This window comes from Vitis riparia, chromosome 18, assembly GCF_004353265.1.
Source record: "Vitis riparia cultivar Riparia Gloire de Montpellier isolate 1030 chromosome 18, EGFV_Vit.rip_1.0, whole genome shotgun sequence".
NCBI lineage: Eukaryota > Viridiplantae > Streptophyta > Magnoliopsida > Vitales > Vitaceae > Vitis > Vitis riparia.
Genome location: NC_048448.1, coordinates 36,507,239 through 36,534,819, shown reverse-complemented (window position 1 = coordinate 36,534,819; position 27,581 = coordinate 36,507,239). Strand labels below are relative to the sequence as shown.

General features: G+C 34.8%; 2 protein-coding genes across 3 annotated transcripts; one reads left to right on the top strand and one right to left on the bottom strand.

Annotated features, from left to right (window-relative positions):
- Window positions 1-371: 371 nt before the first annotated feature.
- On the bottom strand, window positions 372-19,434 carry LOC117906858 (SCY1-like protein 2). 2 transcript variants are annotated; one of them, XM_034820103.1, is made up of 14 exons: window positions 18,730-19,434; window positions 16,469-16,573; window positions 15,825-15,935; window positions 15,280-15,462; window positions 12,903-13,029; window positions 11,953-12,014; window positions 11,736-11,822; window positions 7,944-8,030; window positions 7,718-7,831; window positions 3,338-3,466; window positions 2,833-2,895; window positions 2,106-2,267; window positions 1,862-1,980; window positions 372-1,728 (listed from the first exon to the last, which is right to left on the bottom strand). In XM_034820103.1, the coding sequence occupies exons 1-14, from the start codon at window positions 19,222-19,224 to the stop codon at window positions 777-779; spliced, it is 2,796 nt and encodes a 931-aa protein (XP_034675994.1). In that variant the 5' UTR covers window positions 19,225-19,434; the 3' UTR covers window positions 372-776. The 2 variants fall into 2 exon arrangements, with proteins under 2 accessions (XP_034675994.1, XP_034675995.1); XM_034820104.1 differs by lacking the exon at window positions 372-1,728 and having other exon boundaries at window positions 1,891-2,015.
- Window positions 19,435-23,964: 4,530 nt separating this feature from the next.
- LOC117906246 (phosphatidylinositol N-acetylglucosaminyltransferase subunit P-like) lies at window positions 23,965-27,049 on the top strand. Its single transcript, XM_034819225.1, has 5 exons — window positions 23,965-24,141; window positions 24,628-24,904; window positions 25,670-25,742; window positions 26,119-26,237; window positions 26,484-27,049. Exons 2-5 carry the CDS (start codon window positions 24,682-24,684, stop codon window positions 26,603-26,605), a joined length of 537 nt encoding a protein of 178 aa, XP_034675116.1. The 5' UTR covers window positions 23,965-24,141; window positions 24,628-24,681; the 3' UTR covers window positions 26,606-27,049.
- Window positions 27,050-27,581: the final 532 nt, after the last annotated feature.

The following is a 27,581-nucleotide window of genomic DNA, read 5'->3' as shown; positions in this document are numbered from 1 at the left end:
TAAGCACATTGCTTGATAAAAAGAAAAGAGATTGTAAGAGGAGAGATCCACAAAATTAAATTAAATAATACAACCACATTTTCCTGCTTGCAATCATAATTTTAGTAGTAAATGATAAATTAAATGGATTTCCCAAGATATGCACCCTAAGTTTCATCCATAATCCCTTGATAAACCAATAATAAAATCAATCCTACAATAGCCTGGGGTATGAGGATTAATATTTCCTCAATACCTCATTCTAAGGAATAGGCAACTCAAGTAGACCTTATAAGGTATTAACCTCATAATTAATCCCAAGTGATAGAAAACCCTAATGAAGATGTCTAACATTCAGACCATTTTACAAAAGATCACAAATGTGAAAAGAATGAACACAAATTCAACAATTTCACATTTCATTATTATTTCCAGACCCATCATGGCAGTGGGTTGAAACTCTGTTGAAGAATACACTATCCTTGAGAGAAATATTCTCAATATCAAAATACTAAGGAAATAAACAAGAAAACAAAAGGGGGAAAAAAATCAAGAATTCAATCACATTAATCTATAGGCAGAACAAAACAAACCATTATATAACAAACCTCACCATCCCAGAGAGCCGCCTATGCATTGTTGCCAAGGCTGAAAAATGAACTGATACCCTTTTACCACTCTACAGATTACAACCCATCTCCGAGCACCCGTGGGATGGAAAATCTACACAAAATGCTCGTCCAATATTTCTTTGCAGTTTTAGCATTTCCTGAGACAAATGAAGGCAAGACAGCCCATTACAGCAAATCCAAAAGGGGCGGCTGTTCAGATGGTGATTTGGCATGAGCAGGCCTAGCATTTGAATGACCTTGATTTCCCCTCCCCCTCCCTCTTCCTCTTCCCACAGCAGTTGGTGGGGGAGGAGCAAGTCTAGGTGCAGCATGATCGTTCTTGCTAGAAGCAAATATGGACCCCAGATCTGTTGTTTTCTTGTCATTATACGAACCCAAAGTTGAAATCCCTTGATTCTGTTTCATGAACCCAATAGAGCTCTGGGAGTTGAGTCCACTGTTTAAACTAGTACTATTGAAGGTCGAATTCCCCTGGTTCTGCCTTGATGGCTCCACCAATTTCTGGGTGTTGAAGGCCCAACTCATATCACTGTTGGTTTGGAAGATGACATCATTCATCGCACCTGAGCTTGAACTGGTCCCATATTTGTTGTTGGATGATGCCACTATGCCATTGTTGGAAGATCCAGAAACATTTAAGGAACCACCAGGTCGCGGTGGCCAATCAGCAAAAGGATCTATATCATCAAAAGTTGAAGTAGATGGAGACCCTGTGTTAGGCTTTTGATTCGTAGCATCTCCTAGTTTGGGAGTCATACCTGATGATGCCCGAGGCGGCCACTCAATATCGACTGGGGGGCATGTCGAAGCTGTGTGCTGACTTGATGCAGAAGTCAAAGAAGAATGTGGTTGCATAGAAGCAACTTCAATTGGCTGATTACTCGGGTAAGGAAGAGTGGATGAGATAGAGATCGTAGAGGGTTGAATAGAATTAGCAGGTGCCTTTGTTGTGGGACCCCAATCTTCATCCCATGATGTGCTGCTCTTTGCTGCAGAAGAGACTGTTCCACTTACTTTTTTCAATGCCTCAGACTGAAGCCCATCAGAAAAAGAAGGTGTTTTTACTTGTGGCATTCCAGAATCAGTTAAGGTAACCCCTCGTTTTTCTTCAATCTTCCTGTTATAAAACAGCAACAAAAAAAGGAAGGGAAACATTTCAAGGCTTTTCGGTGGTCTGAGCACAGCATTCAGATGAAAACACATGCAGAGAAGATAGGAGAATTTAGGGACAGTCAATCAGTTTATAATACCTGAGGATATCCTTAACAAAGAGCATATACTTTGCAAACTGTTGAACATTCAATTGTTGAGCAATGAGAAGAGGTGTGAGTAGCGGAAGGACATGCTCAGCAGCAAATTCTATACCATACTGAACGACACACATTGAGACAGAAGAACAATGAGCTGTAATTCCACACAACCGAGATTCTTTAACATAATACCAATAATACAAACTAAAAGCTTGAACACCATCTCCATTGAAGGAAACTGTACCTGCTTAAGAATTGAGTTTGCAATCCCAAGCGTACACATTAATGTTGGAGGAGAACGGTCAACTGCGGTACAACGTTGGACTGTTTGCAAGACATCTAGAACAGCATGTTTGTCAAGTGTGCTAACCAAGTCACTTAAGCATAGCAAAGCATTCACTCTCACCTGTCAACAGGTATCACAATTAACACAGTACAGGAAGACATTTTAGAAGGAAAAAAAAAGTTGCAACCTAACATAGCAAGGACTATATCTATATAACAAACATTCAAAACTAGCATCACACAAGTGGGTAACGAAACTGTCTGCATGTTACTAGTAGTGTAAAAATACATTTATATCATTGAATCTCATTCTTTTTAAAATGTTCTTCTATATGAATAAGTGGGGAAATGGATTGAATTTTTTTATTCCTTTACAGGTTTGAACCCTGTACTTTTTTATGAATGCAGCCTAGAATAAATGAAAAAAAAAATTTCAGACTTGCCTTATTCTCAAGTTTTTTGGTTATTATATTGGAGGCTGCTTCTGTTATCCAATTGGATTCCATCTATTGTTATGTGGGAGTATGTCTGCGTGTGTGTGTGTATATAGAGAGAGACGCACACACACAGACAGAGAGAGAATGATTTAAACAAGATAATAAATGAGAGAGAGAACGATTTAAAAAAGATAATATATGAGAGAGAGAACGATTTAAACAAGATAATAAATAAATAAATGTACATACTGCAGCAACAGTGGTTTTAAGAGCCAATCCATGAACACGAGGCAAGATAGCTTGTTTTACGAGCTGCAAAAATCCAAAATAAATAAAAGGCAGTGAGTGTAATCACCTCCATGAGACAAGTCTACAAGAAGGAAAATATTGACACTGTTTGATAATTCTATATCACTTATGACATGGCTACTCAAGTATCAATATGCAGTACGTGGTCACTTGAAACAAATTAATATTTATTCACAATTTTTTTAATAGGTAATTTTTTTTCTTTTTTTCTTTCCTTTTTTTCTCCTTTTTTTCCTTTTTTTTTTTTTTTGGTCCCCATTGGACTTGAACCTAGAACCTCCCACAAGCCCACCCAAACCCTTTACCACTTGAACCAAGACTCAAGGGCAATATTTATTCACAATTCAATGCAAAACAATGAGCAACCCTTTTGGAAATATCTCTCATGTACCCCAAAATCTTATATTGATGCTATAAAGAATTTCATACGAGAAGTGCCACTCACCTGAGCATCAAGTTGCTTGGCAAGGAACGCAGATCTCCTCAACACTTCCTCTTGTATGCGAGCATCGTTATCATCATAAGCTCGAACAAGCAAAGGCAGGACATGTGATACTAAATGCTCATGACTAGTCTACAATAATTACATGACAAATGTTTGAGCATAATCCATTATGGCAAATACCTTATTGAAAAACACAAAGCTCGAGAAAATAATATAAACACAAAGGTCTAGTTAAATTTGCCTTTACATCAAATATAAAATAACAAATTAATATCAAGCCTCAGTCTTATGGTCAGTGAGATTTAGAGAGAAGAACAAATTCGTCACTTGATAGACTAGAAAATCAGTGTTACGTATTTTTACATTCAAGAACACAGAACAGGCAGATGATTATAACATGGCTGCACATGGTGCCTCAAAGTGGAAGCAGGGAACCAATGTATCAAAGTAGGGATTATTGATATATGATTCATAGATTTAGCACGTGAGAGAAAAGTTAGAATCATGGTCTCCAATAAGTTTCTTAAGAATTAACATATATTAAGCAAAAATCACAAGAACACAGTGATCAGATTCACTACCTAGGGAAGAGAGTTACAAACCGTAGCATGTTCGTCTGCCTTAACTCTAGGTGGTTTGAAGAGAGGAATCTTAAAGGATTAAGCGAAGAAGATGTATGAGAAAGTTGCTTCTGTTTCAGCTCTTCTATGGAGTTCGAAGGGGATTCCAACAAGCAGCATTTTCCATGACCAGTTTTACCTTTTGCTCATGTAAGGGTGCCATGTTTTTGTGGCCATCTTTGAGGGTCCCTTTCTCACCATAAAATATAAAATTAGTTCAGCAGGGTTTTTGTTTAGAGAATAGGATGCACTGGGAAGGACAGCAATGGCCTCATTTTGATCACTTTCTCCATGACTGCTAGGATGGTTTTTTGCTATCAAAGCTGAAATTGGAGCTTTTTGGAGGTTACAAAGCTCAATGCAGGAACCTTTTTCTTTTTCTTTTCTTTTCTTCTCTCTTCTTCTCCCTTTTTTTTTTTTTTTCTCTCTTTTTTTTTTTTTAGGATTAGGTAAACCTCAGATTAAGTTGGTTGAGGAGAACTCTTCAGCTGTCGTTTCATAATTGATACAAGGGACCTGAGATCTTACAGATATGAGTACTTGATGAGAGAGCTCAACAATCTTTCTTTTTTAAGTTTGGACTTACTGGTTCTAAAAAACAAATAGCATCTAGCATAATTGCATCCAAGTCAGCAGCATTTAAAAAAGCATCCAACAAAAAAAAAACAACATAACCATTTACGTTTGGGATGGCTTCTGTTATTGCCTTTAACCAGAAACTGAAACTAAAGTCAAAGTCACAATTTTGTAAAAGCAATATTGACATTATAAATGTTATATTAAATATGAAAGAAGTTCTTGTATAAGCCAAAATAGAGCTTCTATTAGAAGCAACATTTCCCTCGTTTCCATATTAAACTGCAGAGAAATACAAGATAGAAGACTGTGCACTGGTTGGTAAAAGCATCAAACTAGTTCAATTCAACTTTTTCTTCTTCTTAAAGGAGAGTTAACATAAATTTTTATACATTCATGTGCCCAAAGCCACTAACAACCAATAGTTAAACTCTCAAAACAAAATTGGTCTCAGCCACCAAATATTAGATCAAGAAAAGGTAACAGAAATCAGAAAATCCCTATGTAAAAGTTATTGTGGCAAACAGTACTATTACAGTAATGCAAACACTAACCCAACATGAAAAGGGAATGGAAGAAGGAAGAACTAAAAATAAACTTATCCAATTAAGGCCTCAACTAAATTAACTACAGAATAAAATATGATTTTAAATTAATCTAGGTGGTTCTGTCAGTTGAGCACATTGAATGTGAACCCATGGCAAATCAAAATTGTCAAAAGAGACTTTGGGCGTTAGAATCAAGGTTCAAATCCTCCATTTTGAAACTGCAAACCTTTGATTTTTTATTTTTTATTTTTTGATAGATAAGAAGAAAGATATATTAATAAGGGCCACCAAAGGAGCGACCCACAATATACAGAAAGTCTACACCTACCACCAATAAACATCACCAAAAGCCAACACTACAAAAAAAGAATGTCTTGAGCAGTGTTGTCAAAAGCAAAAAGCGGTATCAAGGCGATAAGACTCCTTTTAACCAAAAACAAAAGGCAAAAAATAAGACAATAGCCTAACTATAGTAAGGTGATAAAAAATATACATATATTTACCTATTCGATATTCAACCAATATAAGTATTGTCTTTAACAATCAACACTATTAATTTTTCATCACTTACGATGTCTTATAAAATTAACAAAATAGTAATAATTATTGAAAGTGTTAAATATTATACCCCATATTATAAAAAAACATCATATTGTTTAAAGATATTCAACCTATCTAAATGTATATTCTAATTTTTCAAACATCTAAAAAGCAAAATAAAAAACAAAATAAGAGATTGAACATTTTAGAAGCTTTAGTCGGCATCATCATAGTCATTATTGAAATTAAAATTGTCATTACTTCCATCAAGACTAGATTGATAACCCTCCATCTTATTATCTCTATGATTGATAATATAATATTTTATCTTATACTTTGTTTAATTCAATGCTAGATTGAATGAAATTTTAATCTAAGTAGGTTTAATCTTAATTCATGGTCAAAGGTGACCGCCTCTATGCCTTGTGCCTTATCCCAAGGTGATTGCCTAGGCGTTGCCTCTTTAAAGTCGCCTTAAATAGGTCTTCAAAAGGCGACTTTTATCTACTCTGTCTGGCCTGACGACCTAAGCAGCCCAGGCATCACCTTTGATAACACTAGCCTTGAGCCCTCCCACCCTCACCTAGAGCCCCACCAATCGATAAAACCAACAAGAGTTAAAGGAACATCATTTATACACCACTTTGCTTCTGACCAAAGAAGACAAACAAAAAAAACTTTTTAGAGTTTGGATCGAAAGCTCATCCTCATCAAAGGCAATTCTATTTCTTACCTTCCAAACTATCCAAAATAAGTGTAAGGGGCCCCTTTAGACCTTCCTACACTTCTTGCCCACAAATGAACCATGCCAACTTAAAAGTGATTCTCTAATCAACAAAGGTAGCACCCAAGACACCCCAAAAAGGGCACAAAGCAACTCCCACAAGACCCTTGTCTTTACACAATGGACAAGGAGGCGGTCTATAGATTCTTCCTCAATATGATACAGAAAGCATCTATTCGCCAAGGACCTCCCCCATTTCTAAATTTGATTCAAAGTTAATATCTTTCCCCAAGTCGCCTCCCAAGTGAAGAAACTGACTTTAGGTTGCACTCGCACCTTCCATATTATGCTCCAAGGAAAAGAACTTGATGTCCCGACTCTAAAGCAATATAGAGTGACTTCACTATAAACTTCCCGTTCTTTGTCTCTATCCAAAGCATCATATCTTCCTCATCCCTATGCACCCTCAATCCAAGCGTGAGAGAAACCTCTCCACACTTCCAACCACCCAATCATTGAGGGGTCTAGAGAAACAAGGGCTCCAACAAACCCCCCCGCGCCCCCCTTGGAACAGAAGAATCCCAAACATCTGCCACCCACACATCCTTGGAACTTGCTAAGGTAAATAAGGGCAGGAAAGAGCTGCCCAAAGAAGCATTCCCAAACCACTTATCCTTCCAAAACTTAACCTTCCACCCATTACCCACCAAGAAAGGCATCCTACCACTCACAAGCCCACTCCTTCCTTATGGCTTTCCAAAGACCAACACAAACCCCTCCCTCATCTCCCTGGTGCACCATCCCCCTTCTTCTTCCCCATACTTCCCTCTTATAACACAATTCCATAGAGGCCCCTTTTCAATAGCAAAGCGCCAATTCCATTTGCTCAAAAAAGCCTTATTGAGTATGAAAAGACACTTCACACCCAAACCTTTGATATCCATCACTTTTATCCATATTCATATATTTATCAAGTCAACAATCAGTAGCTGTAATCAGAAGTTGAAAAATTCTTTTGTTTGTAATTTGTGGAGTTGGGCTAGGGTGTATATGGGAGAGGAGTCCTCTTTGCTTTTAGGTTTTTTGGAATGGCTTGCCGTTCCTTAAGGGGTGGTGAGTGTTTTGTTCATGTGTTTTTGCTTCTAGGCTGCCGTGTATACTACCTATATGCTTTGTGGCTTTCCGCCCTTTAATATATTTGCGCTCATTTATCAAAAAAAAAACAATCAGTAGCTGTAATGGCCAATTAGGCTTTTAACCTTTATAATCTTAATGAATTTCAGATGGCATAGGAAAGAGAAAAGAAAATTAAGAGAGTGAGAGAGAGCAAGCAAAAGGATTTAAAATAGAAATAGCAGCAAATTTCAGTTACCTTGTTGATGATAAGCTCTGCATGCTTCACAAGCAGCAATAGTGTCTCACCTGAAGCAGTACTCAGGACAGGAACAAGAGCTGGCAGAGTATATAACTCAAACTCATTTTTATCCTACAATATATTTTAAGACATCAATGGTTATCGACATTGGACAGCAGTGCAATCATGCTCAAGAAAGGTCAAAGACAACTTATCCATTATCACATGCAAGCAAAATTAATACCTGAGACTCCGCTATTGTGAGAACCATGGGAAGAATCATTGGTTGCATCACCAAATTTCGAAGTTCTGCACAAAGAGGTGGAAGCACCTACATGAAACATAAAAGGAAAATCTATTCATTGAAGCTATTCATGCCTTCCAAAAGCAATAATTGAAGGCATTTGAATGATTCGTTAAACTGAACAGACCAAGAACTTGAAGTTGCAGCATAATTGACAGCAAAATCGGACGTCAATTTGAAATGTGCAGATTACAACCAAATAGATTGCTTATGTTGTAATGGAATCAGGCCACCCATAAGATAGAGAAAAGAAACCATTGGTAAACATGCAAGTAAATAACGCTTTTTAGTTATCCTGAAGCTAAATTTATCAACCTTCTCTTGCTCAATGATTTTTATAAAAGAGCACCAAGAGGGATCAAATATTTTTATAAGAAACATATTCTATTACCGATCAAAGGAAAAGAGCTAGAGCTCATGTGTGCATAAGGCATACAACCAAAAGAAAACAAAATTACAAGATAAAAGAACATTAAATCCAAGAAGAACCCCCCAAATTACACCAAATAAAGGGGGAAAAAATCAACTTTGATTTCAATGTAGGGAGTTCCTAGTACCAGATATCCTTACATTTCCTCCTTCCAATTACATGAGAACATAGCATGCAGAACAAAACCCTAAGCAACCCCAGTTCCTCTCATTTCCAGCTCTTTTAAACAACCACATCATTATTTACTGGCCAATGACAGCTTTACCAACTAAATCTAAATGGAAAAAAAAAAAAAAAAGGGAAGAAGACAGAGTCCCACAATTTTTTAATCCATCTAAAAGAAAGAAAAGATTATTACCAACTCACATTTTCTTAACACAATCTACCCATTCATGATGGCCCAGCTTCTATTTATCGATTTATCATCCACACCCAGACACTTATCCAAACCAAAAGGCAAGAAAACACTTTAGATAGAGTTATCTGATTCTGCTCTCCTTTCTTAAAAAAGAACACTCATCCAACCACCCTTATGCCCAAGGGATCAAAATGTCAATAAAAACCACCAGAAAAAGGCAGTCTGGTTCCAAACTTTTAACCACTCCCACCACACTCACAAACCTAAACCACTTTACTTGAAACCATAAGAAAAAAGATACAGGAATTCACCCAGGAGATAGCAGTCCCACTGCAGCTGTTTCCAAGAATCCATCAGCCTCCCATCTCCCACCCTAATCTTGTAACCCTTTTGATACCTTCTCTCCCAACCATCTCAAGCCTTTCATAAAATTCCCTGCAACTGACTTTTGAATTGACCTACAAAAAATTTTCATGCCCATAATAAATAGGTGAGAAAAGAGTGCTTCCTTGTTGAATGCCTATAGAACTTTTAAACATGTAAATAATCTGCAATAGATTATGCACCTCCTTCCCTTGTCCACAAAAGCAATTCTCATTATATAGGGAAGAAAATCCCATTCCAAATTATTAGCTTCTCATCATCTGATTCGCAAATTAAATCTAGGGGTTGGATTCTTAATCTAGAGGCCAACCTTCAACCTCCAATCCAACACATTCACTATAATGTTATAAATGCTGATCAAATAAGCCTCTATCTTAACACCCTCCCCAAACATACTGGCATCCTAAGGAGATCGAGTATCCATTAGACTCTCCCCCAGAACCTGCCACTCCTACCAACGGATGCACCATGGTCACAGCAATCAAAGGGCTTCAACAAACTCTCTGCTTCATTCTCACTGCAAAAAGGAACTCATCCCTCAGACTTTGATCTCCTTCCCCATTGTACACCACTCAATATCTTTTTGAACCCCCAAACCCATCATGCACTCAACCCAGTAACTTTCTTGTGAACCGAGAGTTGCACAAGGCAAAATCCAGGCAAGACTATCTCAAACGTAACGATCTCCTCAACAGTAGAATCCATAAGACCCACCAGACTCTGAACTTGATTGAAGGTCCAGTGACACTCAATTCAAACCCAAAGTGCTCTGAGCCACATCAGCCCAAGAAGGGCTCTCCATCAAGGTTAACTATAATAGATTCCACAAACCCCAATCATAAAGCAATGTGTCCTCATCCATTTCTGCAGGTTTCCTTGCTGGAAAACCCACCATGATCCATATTTCTAGCAGAAAAGCCTTTCCTTAAGTCAGCATCATCATTTCTCTCACTGGGAATGCTCTGCTCAATCCTCCACCTCAAAAACACCCAAATATTGCTGACCAGCAATTGAACCTACCCCATTATTTTTTGCCCATTCCACCCTGAAGATATATCCTACACTGCAACATAAAGGCCAACAGGACTAAGCATGTCACATGATTTAGGTCTCTTTAGGCATAGTATAAACGGTTTCAATACAAAAGAGCCCTGCTAACTTCATGCCCAAATTAGTCCATCTGAAGCATTATCCTTAAAGTCCAAACCTTGGTCCTAAACAAGACAAAAATATCGGGATATATCAGCGATATATCGTCAATATATCATGGATCGGAGAAGATGGATACGATATATAGGTAAGATATATCGTCTGATGGAAATATCAATAAATATCAACGATATATCGGTAATCACATATATATCGATAATACAAGCAAAATATCGACACTAAATGGGAAAAAATGGTTGAAATTTCGAAGATATATCGAATATATCAATGAAAAATCCGTAAAAAATTAAATTATTATAAATAAGTTAATTTTAATTATCTTATAATTTATTTTGTATACTAATTAAATATAAAACAAATACAAAATCATAAATAAATTATCAATATTTTTAAATAAAAATATTTTGCATCAAAATGTACCAATATTTTTAAATAAAAATCATAAATACATTTCAATCACATAATTAGTACATTTGCAATAATTTAGTTTTAAATTAATTATTTTATTTTATTTTGATATTCAAGTGTAATAATAGTATATTGAGAATAAATTAACTTAGTACATTTTTAAATTAGTATAACATTGAATTTAAATTAGTACATTTTTACAATTAATTAATATATTTTCAATAGGTGTAAGTAAATTAACTTAGCATAGTAATATATTTGAATCACATAATTAGTATATTTGTAATAATTTAACTTCATAATGAGTGTACACTTACAAAATTCACATTTCTTATTGATCGACACGATATAATTAAATTTAATATCCCAAATCATATCATACATATATCAATTCCTTCAACAAACAATTTTAAAATGTCTATTATACTTCTAATTTCATTTTTAAGAGTTTTTTCTCATATTTTCATAAGTTTTAATCAATTTTTGGTCTATCGATATTTTGTGCTAAAATATCCATTGATATATTTCTGATATATCTGATATATCCGTAAAATCCAAGTACTGATATATCCATGATTACCGATATTTTCATCCTTGGTCTTGAACCCACTCCATTGCATTCCACACCCCTAACAGAGCCCCCACCAATGTCAAAAATAATTAACACAATAGTCCTAAAATAATTGGATTTTCCTTCATTACTTCTAGAACGTCCACTTGGCAGCAACCAATCCTTCCACATATTCCTAGTTCAGCTAGTAACGGCTTGAATCCATTTGGCCAAACCCTTCATTGCTTTCTCCAAGTTACTAAGTACCCTTTAATAATCATAACCATCAAACCCACCAAGTACCCTTTAATAATCATAACCATCAAACCCACCTGATCAATTGAACCCATTATGGCCCTGATCATGAATTTGTTTGGAACCATCCATTATAGATACAAAGATCATTGCAATGAGACAACACGTGGTTCAAACCTTATAACGCAAAACACGAGAGTCAAAATCTTTCCACATATCTGATAATGCTTTTAGAAACTCAGACTTCTGCATGTTATCCCTTTCCTGCAAAAAAATAAAATTTGTTACTCAGATTCCATTGCCACCAACTTCTTATTTTTCCTTCTCATGCACAATGTTTTTTAGTAATCTTATGTCAAAAGCAGGTGACATCCAAAGAAATATAACTTCGTACAAGCATGTGGTCCAAGAAGCGAAGAGCACGCAACCTAGTGTCATCTCGAAAAAATGGAGAACCTGAAAAGAACATAAACATAAAAATCAGTAAAGGACTTAAGATAATATCTATATCATTTCGCACAGTAGACTACAAAACCTCTAGATCAACACAAACCCACCTAAATCCACCAAGTTTTTAAATTTACTGGTTGGCACTTCAACTTCTTATTAAGCCACTAAACCAACACACACCAAACAAAGACCTGGTCCAACCTACCACACAGCCAACTGTAATCCCAGGAACATGTCTCATTTCTTTACAGGAAATTCGCAATTTCAGCAGTCTTACACTTAATTACGATGAAAGGTTGATGGATGGTCATTATCTTTAACACATAAACAGTGGAACCATACATCATTAAGCAACTAATCCAGTCTGGAAAGAAGGGAAAATTCCAAAGGCACTGACACTCGAAGTCTATCATTTGAGCTCAAGGGTGCTAGGAGATTGAATATCTCGAATGTCATGACCAGAGAAAACTCTTTTGGCATAATTTGAAGGGTAGCAAAATTTCAATGCAAGAAAAACAATATTATAGAATCATTGACCAAATCCTTTATTTATCATTATAGCATATCCAAAGATGAGGGAAAATAAGTATTGTAGACTACTTTAGAAAAAGATAAGGAACCTTAAGGCTTTAGGATATGTACACATTATATATATATATAAGCAAAATCAAACACGACATGGAACACTAAAATTTAACCCAAAAAAAGAATGGAGAAAATAGAAAGAGAAATCAAAATGCGGTAAGGAGACCCCTATTATAAACACAACTTTATAAGGTGTACATATCCTAAAGCCTTAAGGCTCCTTATCTTTTTCTAAAGTAGTCTACAACACTTATAAAGGAAAAGAAAAAGAACACTACAACAACAAACTTCACATGAAGGATTATGTACCTGTAAATTCCAAAGCTGTTGGCCTAAAAGACTCATTTGTAGAAAGCATTCTTTGCAAATCAGGAACCAACTCTGGAGGAATAGATGTGAAAGCTTCATTGGTTAAATAAGTCAAACTATTCGTGTACTGCAGGACCAAAGAACAAGGAAGAAAAAACATTATTAGTTGAAGAGAGAATTAAAAGGAGAAAATTAAATTCAACTTAAATAATCATTGATTTACAGGGAACAACCCTAGCTAATAAGAAATGTGAAAGTACAAAGAAAGAAGAACGTTGGAACCACTCAACAAATCAACACCAAAAGTACCAAAAGTAACCACAAGAAAAGACAAAGTAGAAAAAGTTCAGGAAGGAAAAGTTTTCCCAACAAAAGCTTCCAACCCTAAGGCTCCTTGTTTAGCCAAACAATCCGCTACCTGATTGGCCAACCTAGGCTTCCTAGAGAAGGAATAATTGAAGAACTTAAAAGGTCAAAAATCTTACAAACCCCGTCATTCAATTTCAAAGGTCCACTTCACCCCTAAATACCCAAAAGACAACAACTATTGATCTCTTCCACACAAAGGTGTCTAAGGCCCAAGACAAACAACCACCAACATGCCTCCAACAGATATGCCCATTCAAAACCACTTCCCAGTGTCCTTCAGGATGCATGCAACAACAGTTCATAGGTAACAGATGATGAAATAAAAAAATTAAATAAAAAATAAAAATAAATACCCTTGAGAGAGGCTTTTCCAGAGTTATTTCCCACAGCCACTGCCAAAGATGCATGGTCGCTAAGGCATGAGACCAAGATGAGGTGAGGGGTTATTGGAACCCTAGGTTCACAAGACAGATTTAGGAAGTTGCAAACACAAACTATTAGTAGGGATATGGAGGATAAAATGGTTTGGCTGAACAGTAGTAGTATTTTCTCAGTTCAACTCTCTTTTCTTCTTTATCATTAGGAAGAATGGAGGCATTCCTTTACAGTTTTACTTGGAATTCTTAAGTACCACTGAGGGTCAGCTTTTTTTGTATGATAAGCTACGTGGATAAAATATTGATATTAGATCAGCTCCAAAGAAGGGGTTTGAGGATACCGAACAGATGCGATCTGTGTGAAAAAAAAAAAAAAGAAGAAATCTTCATTCACTGCTCAAAAGTAATAACTTTGTGACAACTAATTTATACTCTTTTTGGAATAGAGTGGGTAATACACTCTCAGTGAGAGATGCCCTTTTTAGTTGTCATGATTCTTTCATTGGGAAGAAAAGAAAGCGAGCTTGGAGAACTATTCCTTCGTGCTTATTTCGGACCATCTAAAGGGAGAGAAATAGGAGAGAATTTGATAACTCTAAAAAAGTAGATCAAACGATCAAACAATCTTTGATGTATAGTTTTTTGAATGGATCAGAGTGTACATAGATGATTATTTTGTCCATGATGGACTTTCTTGAGCAGTTAAGCTCTATATAAGGCATGGTGGCTTTTTTGTGTGCCTGTCCACTTTATTTTGGCTTTTTGGCACCCTTGTATGCATCATGCATGCTTTTGTACACCCTTTTGTTAGGCTCCATTAATATAAATGACCTTTGCCTATCAAAAAAAAAAAAAAAAATCAGCTAATGATCAAAAATTAGATTTTCAAAGTTATCACAGCAAAAACTTGGAGCTCCATGAAGAACTAACAGAAGTTTTGACTCTTGACATATTCCAATTTGATAGATGGGCAGACAAAATGATATAGATAGCCACTAGGCCAATATAAAAATAAATGAATTGCTAACCATAAAATGTTATTCACATCAGACTTCAACCCAACTATAAATATACGGTTTTAGACAATTTTGCCCTCCTTTCAGCACAGTAAATCAAGTTAGGGCAAGGGGACGGAATTAGGAATTCTTCTCCCATTGATGTACCATAGATTGGCAAGGAGATTCCAATTCCTTATTCCCTTTACAATACAGCACTTCTTATACCATAACAATTAGGAATAGAAAACATATCAAAGAAAAGTCTAGCCATTGGAATAATGATTTCCTAGTTATTTGGTACAATTCAGTCAGTACAATCTTGAATCAGGTGAAGATACAGAAGGAAGCTAAATGTTCTTCTTATGGACATATAAAAAGATGAAAGTCAAGATCAACTCATCTCAATCAAACCATCAATAAAGGGGCTTTAAAAGAAATGAATAAGAAAGAAAAAGATTATGGGGTATATGCATTCCCAAATTTATACATGTAAAAATAAAAGGCAAAAAGTGGCTAAAAGTTTGATAATCTTTTAACAAACTGAAGCATAAAAGTAAAAAGTTTCAAAATGAACTGAAGCTGTAAGTACTTCAATGCCTGGGAAAACATGTCAAAAGTTAGAGCAAAGAGTACCATCTTCACATTGTTGTGGCAGTCAAACAAAGGCTTGTGAGCAATCAAGTGGTAGGCAAGGCATCCAAAACTGAAAATATCAGAAGCAGATCCAGCTGGAGATCCTCTACTCCGAACCAGTTCAGGAGCAGTGTAATTCAGTGATGGCTGAAGGGGCAGTATTGAATCCTCAACATCATATTCCTGCACAAGCCAAATTGATCAGGAAATAATAGCCAGACAATTCATGGATATAACATTCTCTAACACAATAATAAAGAAATCTCTAGTGCAAGGATATGATCACTTCATAAAAACTTTGACGATGAAGTTGCAGAAGAAGAAGAATTTCAAGCTGTAAACAGTGACCAATAAGTAAGATGAGGATCACTTATGCAGCATGCATAATCACATAGGATCTCAAAATTCACACCAAATGCATTAAACCATTTTTAAAACCAACTCTTTTTCTAAGCACCTTTCCTAGAAACAACTTATTTTAAAGCACGGTGTTCATAAGGAAGCAAAAACTAATAGATATTAACCCTAACAAAGAGTTCACTCACAGCATAATGGAAGGCTGGCACATTAGCTAAATCACCCGATGCCTGATCTGAAGAAATTGCAAAGCCAAATCCACTGAGTTTCCAAGCTCCACTTGAAGTAATGACGACAGTCTGCAACAACAAACACTTTGGCACTTGATATTCACATCCAATGAATTCTGCATGCTATAAGAATCAATACCAAAGGTTCTTGAATCGCAAAAAATGGTTATTAGAATTCAGGTTCCAACATCAAATGAACAACTACAATCTCCAGGGTCGAGCAGTGAAATGCAAACACCAATTCATAGTACAACTCCTCATAAAAGCATAAACTTTTCAGGTTCTAGGAGGCTCAGAAGTTATGATTTCATAAATTCTCCTAAGTTTTCCATCCAGGAGAGACATACCATAAGAAGGCATGAAACAATAAACTATGGAGATAAATGTTATGCAGTCAGCAGAGAAGTAAGCGATACCGGAAAAAAACAATTGTCAAATGAATGGGAAGTAAATAATCCAATGAGGGATTAGAGACTCTCTATCTCAAGATAAAAGTTCAGAGTAATAGTGTTTCTTTAGGAAATCCACTTCAAATTTATATACAGTCTGGCTATTGCATATTTTGAGGAAAAAAAATAACTTTTAAATGCAGAATTTGTAACCTCAGGTGATATAGCCCGATGAATTAGACGAGCATTGTTATGAAGAAATTCCAAGGTTTCTGAAACCTGGAGCAGACCATGCTTCACCTCCAACAATCCCATTTCCTGCACAGAAAAAACATTTTCAGTAACTTATGATTAGCAAAGGTTAAAATAAATCATAATGCATGCCAGAGCTCAGAACAACAACAATTTCTCCACAAAAGATGAGTGGGGAATATAGAATAGTTAATCCCAGAAACCTTGACGTACATTTCCTTCTGGGGGGACATAAGGAATTGAAAATCAGGGTGAGAAGAAGAAAACTGTGGTTCTGTTATGAAGTTTATAATATAGTCACAACAGATAACTACACAATCAAATTCTCAAGCTAGCATATACCATCAGTCCAACAACAGACAAGAAATCAATGGATAAAATAATGCAATTTTAGGAGGCCACTGGTTAAAAATCACCAATATGGAGAGGGAAAAAAAAACATGCCAATTTAAATGGAAATTCATTTAGTTAATGAGTGTGCCTTAAGTCACCCAAACCATGCATATCCACCTGGCATTCAATACATCACACAAAAGAAAACGAATTCAACTGGGCATGCACCAAATCTTCAAGGTATTCAAACTCAAATGAGAATTCCACAAAATCCACAATTTTCAAAGAAAACTCATCATCACTACCTACGATCCCCATGTGCTGCTTAGGCACCTAGTATTATTATCAAATTTTCAAATCATATCCACAACTAATGCAAAGAACAGCTCCATCACCACTACCATTGCAAAAAATTAAATTGTTGTTCACTCAACTAAACAAGCATTATCTAAATCACACAAAACCGCACATTTTTCAATGGGCATTCACTAAATCAAAAAGGCAATGCAAAGTTAAATGAGCATTCACTAAATCTTCAATCCAAATACCTATGTATTCAATTCAAATGTAAATTCCCAAAATCCACTGCAGCAACTCGATGGGTTGTTCAAGTTGGTGGCTAACATGATCTCAACCCGAATTAAGAAACAATCATTCCGAGCCTAGTGTTTTAACCATCTTCGTTTTATAGGAAGCCAGTAGAGCACTCAAGCAACAAGCAACTGACAGTTTGCCTGTCATTGTTGAGAAATCTCATGCCAGATTCCCCTCCATGTTTACAAGAAAACAATGATGTGGCAAGTGTCACGCATCTGACATGGGTGGGACACATGTGGTTCTTTGCATAGAGAAGGCTTTAGTTCAATCTGGGGTAGCTAGAAGAGATGTCAATCAATTACATAAATGCACATGCTACATCAACCCCATCTGTTTCAAAAATCTTAGAAAAATAAAAAAATCAGGGACACAACATTTGTTTTTCAAGCTAAATTAATGAGGCCAAGGTTCAAGACAACCATCTTTTTAAGCCCCTTTTGGTGCTCTTGCAATATTATCAAAATTCCCAATTGCATTAGCAACCAACAGCTCCATCACCATTGCCATGGCGAATTTACATCGTCTGTCACAAGCATTCACCAAATCACACAAAACCATGCATATTCAAGTGAACCTTCACTTATACACAAAAGACAATGCACATCAAATGGCCATTCTTCTAATTTAATTCAAACAAATGGGCACAAACTAAATCTTTGAGTCAACAAACGGATTACCAATTCATAAGGGAATTCACCCAAAAAAAACAATGCAAATTCAAGTGATCATTCACTAAATCTTCAATTCAAACAATTGCTAATCAAATTCTTATTGGAATCTACATAAAAAAAAAATGCAAATTCCAATGGTTTTTCACATAATTTTCAATTCAAACAAATAGACACTTAAATTCAAATGAGAAGTCACAAAAAAAATCATAAATTCAAATGGAGGTTCATTAACTTCAACTCAAACAAATAACTACTCAAAATCAAATGGATTTCAACAAAAGCAATTCAAATTCAAATGGGCATCCACTAAAATCTTCAGCTTAAACAAAAGAATACTCAAATTCAAACGGGAATTAACAAAAAGCAATGCAAATTCAAACGGGTTTCAGCTAAATGTTCCATTCGAACAAATATGTACTCCAATTCAAATCGGGATGTTGCAAATTAAGACGAGAATTCACAAAATGGAAAAAGTTCAAACTCAAATAAGTTTCTGCTAAATCTTCAATTCACAAACTATATACTCAAATTCAAATTAGAATCACAAAAGGCATTGCAAATTCATACGGGCATTAGCTAAATCCTCAATTCAAACAAATAGGCACTCAAATCTGGACTCACCATCCCCTTAAGCTCCTTAGGCACCTTCCCAATCCCCTCCAAACTCCCCAGCGCATTCGCCACCGACGCAAACAACGGCTCCGTCACCATCGCCATTGCATTCTTGTTCTCATCTAGCGCCTGCACCACGTGCACCACCCCCGGGTGCCGCAGCCTCACCAACCTCCCCGCATCCGCCCTAATCACATCCAAAAACGACTCCTCGGCCGCCCGCGACAGCCCCGCCCGCGTCCTCGCCTCGGACAGAGCCTTCTTGTCCAAAACCCACACGCACACCGTGGGGTACTGCTGCGACACGGCGGATCCGCCCCTGGCCTTGCCGGAGTAGAGCTTCCAGGCCAGTCCCGGGCCGGCGGTGCCGATCTGGTCAAGGAGCTCGTAGTCCTGAAGGGGCTTGGGTCCGGTGACCTCCTGGACAGTGGTCTGAACCGTCTTCTCGATCACTGCAGCGGTTTTGGCTAGGGCTTGGGTAAGGGTTTTCATGTTGAGGGCCATGGTGATGATGGAAATGGAGTGAAGAAAATGATAGGAAGATGAATATGATGGCTATGGCTGTGGTAATAATAATGAAATTTGGATTTTGGTAGGGCTTTTGGACTTGGTGGAAAGGGTGGAGGTTTGGGAAATTGGGGTTTATGGGTGTGATTTTGGTGCTTTCCACACACACCTCTGTTTCTTCTCTGTTTCTTTCTATTAGAATTTCATTCCTGTTTTCTGCTGGTTAGAAGTTTCTTTTTTTATTCTTTTTTTGTTGGGATGACCTGGTCGGAAGGCCGGTCTTGTGATGTGGGCTTGGGCTTGGGCTTGGGCCTCGACCTGCCCTGTGAGCATCGGGCTTGTGAGAAAGCATGGGAGAAGGAAGTGATGAAAAATGTTGAGAGGTTATTAGGAAACAATTCATTTTTGTCTTTCTTGCAAAAAAATTATATTTAAATTTTTTTTTTTAATAAAAACAATCTTTGAAGAGTCTATTTTGATGTTTTTTTTTAAACAAATCTAAGATATTTGAAGTGTCTTTTTTGTAAAATGTCATAAAAAATAATTATAAGTAATGAAAATGAGTTAAAAAAACTTTTACATCAAATATAAATATACAATTTTTTTGTGATATCTCACGAAGAGAAAAAAATTAATGTCATTATATATGCGTAGGATTTTCTCAACCATATAGACACATTTTGAAATCGTGATGACTCAAGTGTAGAACGAACGATATCTATACCATCAGGGAAATAGGTCATTTGTAATGTTTTAAAACTAAATCGATCCCATATTCAAATGTGAGAGACGACCCCATGCCTACATGGAGAAAAGTAATTCATTATCGTTACATATGTACGAGTTTCTCTTAATCATGTAAACGTATTTAAAGGTTACGAATGTTTCATTGAACTTAAAACTGATAATATTTATACAACTGAGAGCAACTCGTTACAACTTTTATGAAAAACATGCGAAAAAAAAAATTCTTTATGTTTGAGTTTTCAAATTAAATTTTATTTTTGCAATAATTAAAAAAAAAATTTATGAATCGTTTTAAAAAACCTCAAACCTAACTTATTGTTATTATTTTTAAATAGTAATCAAAGTTGAAGTTAAACCAAGAGTCTTGAAAGTCACTTTTGAGAGAACATTTTGGTTTTGGCTTTGGCCAAAAGGAGAGCAAAAGTTGAAATCATAACTATTAAAAGACAATATTGGCTCTATCCAACTTTTATTAAACGTGGGATAATTTCTTATTTAAGTGAAAGTATAGCTTCTAAGGGAATGCACATTTTTTAAACTTCATAAATACGTTTTTTTTCCTTTAATCATAAGTTATTACGACAAATTTATCCAGACTTTTATAAAATCTCTTATAAAAGAGTTTCTCAGTTCTAAGAAACTATTCCAATAAATCAAATTAGTTTTCTATAGAAGCCAAGGGAGGATTTTACAGAAAATATTTTTTTATTTTTTGGTTTTTATAATTTTTATAATATATATATTAATTTTAGGAGTCACTTTTAGTCTAAAAAGTGTTAAAAAAATTAGGGTTATTTGATCAAAATGATCAATAAAAACCTAATTTTTGAAATTTAATCCTCTATCAAAATTTTTTTTTTTGTCTCATTTTGATGAAAATGTTCTTATTAAAACATTTTGATTCATTTATGATAGATCAAACCAAAGAGTCACAATTTTTCTTGAACCCAAAATTTTCAATCTTGTCTAATTGATCAAATTTCGATCACACTTCCGATTTTTCATGATTTTTCAGACAAATCTCAACCATTGAATGAGTTTCAAAACATTAATACTTGAGCTTTCTTTCGAGAGGTGGTAGGGGCTACTATGAGAAAATGAAAACCCTAGGTTTTTTAGCTTTAAGTTTCTCTTAATTTTTGAAATTTAATCCTCTATCAATTTTTTGTTTGTCTCATTTTGATAAAAATGTTCTTATTAAAACATTTTGATTGATTTATGATAGATCAAACTAAAGTGTCACAATTTTTCTTGAACCCAAATTTTTCAATCTTGTCTAATTGATCAAATTTCGATCACACTTGCGAATTTTCATGATTTTTCAAACAAATCTCAACCATTAAATGAGTTTCAAAACTTTAATACTTGAGCTCTTTTTCCAGATGTGGTGGGGGTTACTATGAGAAAAAGAAAACCCTAGGTTTTTTAGCTTTAAGTTTCTCTTAATTTTTGAAATTTAATCCTCTTATCAATTTTTTTTTTTTTTTTGTCTCGTTTTGATAAAAATGCTCTTATTAAAACATTTTGATTCATTTATGATAGATCGAACTAAAGAGTCACAATTTTTCTTGAACCCAAATTTTCCAGTCTTGTCTAATTGATCAAATTTCGATCACACTTACGAATTTTCATGATTTTTCAAACAAATCTCCATTGAATGAGTTTCAAAACCTTAATACTTGAGCTCTCTTTCCAGATGTGGTGGGGGCTACTATGAGAAAAAGAAAACCCTAGGTTTTTGAGTTTTAAGTTTCTCTTAATTTTTGAAATTTAATCCTCAATCAATTTTTTTTTTGTCTCATTTTGATAAAAATGTTCTTATTGAAGCATTTTGATTGATTTATGATAGATCAAACTAAAGAGTCACAATTTTTCTTGAACCCAAATTTTTTAATCTTGTCTAATTGATCATATTTCGATCACACTTGCGAATTTCCATGATTTTTCGGACAAATCTCAACCATTGAATGGATTTCAAAACCTTAATACTTGAGCTCTCTTTCCAGATGTGGTGGGGGCTACTATGAGAAAAAGAAAACCCTAGGTTTTTGAGTTTTAAGTTTCTCTTACTATATTGGAAAGTGTTTACCTTGTGAGAAAATTGATGGATTTGAATTGAAAATCAGTTTTAGAGTTAAAAATCTTTGTTTCAAACGGGTTAATTCATTGTATTCTTCATCTTAGCTCTCATCTTATTCTCATATCTAATTTATTAAGGCAAAACCCAAGATTCTTTTTGTGTAGACTCAAGAAAAGACTGAGATCAAAGCTTAGAGTGGTATGTGAAAATTTCGCTTTTATATTGATATAGTGTTTTATATATTAGGTTTGTGGAGTGTTGTCTCATTTGCATTTGACTTGTATTGAATAATTTGTTTGAAAGAATGTTGATGCATCTATTGTTACTTGCTATTAGTTTGTTTGTTCATAAGGTTGAAAAAGAAGATCATTGTATAAAGGAAAAACCCGAAAATTATAAACATTTCTCTAATTGTTTTAAAAGACACGGTGTTATCCATAAGTGAGATTCATTTTCAAATTTTTTTATAATATTTTTTAAATGTTTTCTTAAAATAAAACATAAAGTAAATTTATTTTTTTTATACTTTTTGATTTTCTTTATTTTCTTTCTACTCGTATACATGCGTTAATAGCGGTGCAATTTGTCAAGGTCTTAAAGTTCCACCGTGAACAACGCGGAACCATTAATTGCAACGCTGCATCCTCTCTAGGAGGTCTTAAAGTTTTGCCACCCGAAAACTATTTGTTGAGATCCTTCCTCGGGAAGATATTAAGAAAAAAATACCGAAAGTTTTGGAAATTAAATCGAGGACAAAAATTAATATTAATATTAGATTTGCCCCTTAAAGTAAATCATTACACCAATCAAGGGGTTGTATAATTTCGATTTTGATGGTAACAAAATACAATTTAAAAATATTAAATACGTAGATTTAAAAATATATCATCAATTTATATTTCATAAAATTTAATTATAAATAGTTTTACTTGAATTTCAAATTTTAATTATCTGGCGGAATGATTTTTTAATTTTTTTTTGGAAGATTTAAAATGAGGTATTTTTATTATGTGATTGACTTTAAAATTAAGGATTTTTTTTATTCTTTAAAATAAAAAAATTTGGTAGTAAAGGGAAAACCAAAGGCTTGTTAGCTATTGTTTTGAAGATAATTATTAATTATTTTTAAAAATAAAATTATGTTTCTAATTTTAAATGTGAAAAACATTTCTCAGCTTATTTTTATATGTTCTTTGTATTTATAATTATTGATTGGAACATTGAAAAAAAATGAAATATATAAAGAAAAATATTTTTTTAATCACATTATATAGGTTGAAATATATAGAGATAAATTCTTATTTTTCATATATTTACAAATAAGGATAAAAAACATATTTTTTGGTACAACTTTTTCACTTTTTTAATTATAAAATATCGGATATTTAAAATAAATTTCAAATTAAAAATAATACAAAGTCTAAAAAGTGATAAATTTTAATTTATATTTTGAAATATAATAAAGCTTAATTTTCTTAAACTAATTCTATATGAAGTAGATATTTATTGACTATAATTTAAAAGTTTATTGTCTTAAATATAATATAAATTTTATAAATTTTGATTTCAAGAAAAATATGAAAAGTAAGATTGTAATTATTTTTTGAATTAGTTTTAAAAAATAGTTTTATGTACTATTTTAAAAAACTGTCTATGATATTTTGTAAAACAAAAATCTAAACTCTGAAATATTTTTAAAATAATTTTTATATTTAATATATTAATTTTAATTATTTTATATATTTATATAATTAATTTTTGAAATAATTATAAAAAATAAGAGAAATCAATTGAAAATGTTTTCTAAATATATTTTTTAGGTTTTTAATAACAGAAAATGGAAATCAATTTTTTAAGGCGGATAACCCAAAAGTGTTCTTAAAACAGTTGAAACAGGCTCTTTTATATTTAATAATTTTCTGCAAAATCCTTTGGGAAACCCTTGGCGCCAGTCATCATCATACCCTGTATTAGGGCACAGTTCTAACCTGGGGGCCATAAACACAACGGAGGAGAGGAGACGCCTAAGTTAGGGCTACCAAAAGCGAAATCTGATCATACCAGTTCGTTGTTTTACCTGCGGCAAGGTCTCTGCAAGGGTTTCTTTTTCTTTTATTAGGGGAAAAAAATCATTTCAATGCATATCTGTTTTTGTTTATCTGGACCTTTCTAGGGCACTGATTTTGTGGAAATTGGCTTTGAGGGTGAGATTTGAGTTATGTTTTTGAACCATTTCACTGGAAGAATGGCTTGTCATTGTAATTTTGTTCTCTGAATCAATAAGTTGTTTCTGATAAGAAAGACCTAAGCTCATGGGCACACTCAGAACGAACTCGTTATTTTTGGCTTTCTTAAGGAAGGGGAATCAGGCACTTGCCTTCCTTAAGGAATGGGATACCCACATTTTATGGGTATCTCATTTATGTGGAAATAGTAATCTGGCACAGGAGCTATTCCAGAAGGGATAGAAGTAATCAGACTTCGATTCCCAACCCCTGATTCCTACCAATCAAATGCACTGTTAGGTAATTGAGGATATCACTCATTTTATGGTGTCTACTTGATATTAACAGGACTTCTGATTGCATCCATTGCATGTTCCAACTCTCAATCAAAATGTGATTTGCATGAGCTGGAGGCCTGGAAGTTTAAAAGAGGAAGACATGGAAGATCGCCATTCTGTCAGTAGTCCCAGAAGAATCCTCAGTCTGTCAAAACAGAGAAGGGCAACAGTGTCCTTCCCAGATCCAGATGACAAGTCTTCTGGGTTCGGTGTGGCTGGAGAGCATGGTCCCAAGCCTGCAGAAGTTTATGGATTTGTTGGGTCCATTTCAACTGTTGTTGCTACAGGTCCCTTTATCTTTAGTGCTTCCTAATTATTGATTGTTTTGGTTAAGTTTGCACATCTAATCAACTTCCATCAATCTATAAATAAGTTGGGAAACAAAGCCTAGTAGCCTACTAAAAAAAATTGAGAACTTAGGAAAGGATAACAAAGGTTTTTCTTGCGTAATCATCGAGTCTTTATTCTAACTGCTGGGTTTTGTTAATGTTAACTAAACCTTTATTCATAGCTTAATTTGTTTATTCAATAGTTGACACAATCAAGCACAATATTTGGGGATGCTTGGATGCTTCTGGCATGCCATGAAATCCACCAGTTAAAAATGATGGTAATTTTCTTATCACTAGGTTTTTTCTAAAGAAAGAGAGCTCATTTTAACATATAGGATACTTGACAAGCTGAATCTCATTATGGTTCTAAAGATTTTATTGATGGCTCACCATTTTTGTGTGAGTTCAATCTCTTGTTTCCAGTTAGATGTTCTTCATATTTGTCTATATTTTGGGGGGGAAGCCAAAATAGGAACTTTTTTCATGTTGAGGCTATAATCTGCAAGTTTTGTGTCTTTTGTGTCATACTGTCACCTTGTTTATAGCCCAGTTGCATCTATCATTTTGCAATATTTAGGCTTCATCATGCCCCAAAATTATTTAACTGTGAAGACTAAGGCCTCTGATGAAGAGACTTTAATTATTTCATTAATGTGATTTAACCTCATATTTTCTGTTCTTTGAGTTTCTCATTCACTTCCATTGTTCTATTTTGAGCAGTTATTTTCCTGGTATGGGCATATGTTCCTGAGCACTGGTTACATTCTATTGGGATCTTTTACTATCCTAACAGGTCAGTAAGATGCTGCCTTTGATGACCCTGAATTAGTGTAATAAGTGTTGAAACCCCCAATTAGTCCTCCCTTTGAACTCTGTAGCTGGAAATTATGCCCTTTTGGAGTGAAATATTATCTTTTTTAGCACTAACTAATTTGTGTTATCAAAAGAACTGTATGGGTAATTCGGCACTTAATATTGCAGTGATACTTGGTTGAAGTAAACAAAATTGAATTGTGCATATTTAGAAATTCAAGCAACTTCAAAATGGGGTAGAAATAATTCCCGGGAATTTATGAACTTATAATCACAGAAATTTGTGCCTTCTTTGGGATTCACCATGGGATTTTATTTGGGCTATTTAATTGACAGATTGGGTTTTTTCTTCCTAGGCAATGGGCTTTAGCTGTGCCGGCTTATGCTATGGTGACAGTAGTATTAGCACTGGGATTTTACATTGGCCTCAACTTCATGACGACCCCTTCTCCAACTTCCTTAAACACGATGTTTGGTAAGCTTTGGGTTTCTAGTTATATATATACGAGGATGTTTTTGAAATTTGCAAAGGTTCTCCCTTGCCCTTTCCCTTAAAAATTATTGTCATTAAAAAATTAAATTCAACAAAGATTAAAAGGTGTCTGCTGATTAAGGATAAACCAAACAATGCTTGAAAGGTTTTTACCAAGATGTCTTTGGTCCCCTATTTAACTCCTAATTGTAGTTTTCTTAATTTAACATGGTGTTATTTGTTCCCCAGATGAATACAGTAGAGAACCTATGAGCTTTGAGCCTTCAATAGGAGATGAGCAGCCCATCGAACCCATGGCTGATATTGGCATCGATCGAATCAATGATCTAATGTTCGGTGATGTAAAATGACAAATCTATCATGTGGTATGGCTGTGCTATAACCCCATTATCTTCTAAGAAACAAATATATGCTACTTTTGCTCTCTTATATCAACAACTTATGGAACATTAGTGGGAGCATTCCCCAAGAGTGCTGGAGTTGGTCTAACCATTGAGGTGGAGATATTAGCTTTGTTGGAAGGCCCAAAGCAGCTAAGGGTTTATCAAACCTTCTGGTAAAGGGGGATTTGCAATTTGTCATACCTTAGGAAAAAAAGAAGGATAGAGTTTGGTATTCTTTTTGCTGGATTCCTTGGGCAGCTAACTGTGTGATGGATATGTTAGCAAAATAGGAAGCCAATCAGTTGATCTCTTTTGTAGGGGATTTTCTACCCAATAAATTTTTTGTGTTCGTGTTTATAACCATTTTTAATTGTGCATTTCCATCAATATTTAGAGTGATAGTTCTTCTCACTTTTGATCAAAGTGGTGTAGTGGTTGTGTTTGGGGGAAGGACTCCTCATCCTTCTTTATATTTATTTATTTCATGATGATAAAATTTATGTTTTTTAATCCCAAAAGAGGGGGGCGGGGGGTTGGGGAAAAAAAAAGAAAGAAGAGGTTAAAAAGGAGAGGAGAATTGAAGAGAGGGTTTTTTTTTTTTTTTTTTTGAGACAGATTTAATGCATCTTCATTCATTTGAAATGAATACAAGAAGGACGAACAATCCTTTGAAGATGTACAATAGTTGGTTAAAAGCAACCAAAAATCCCATGCTGTAACAAAACTAGCCCCTTCACACAAAGGGTAAAACCCATGTACTCTAGATTGTAAAACAACATATACTAAGGGGGGAGAAAATAGCCAAATAAGAGGCTAAGCGCATCACTCCTTGTTTGGCTAACTGGGTAGCAACTTGATTAGCCTAATGAGGAAACCTAAGAAAAGGAGCAACCCAAATCAGTAGTAATAATATCTATGATATTTCATATCTAGTTGTCAAACT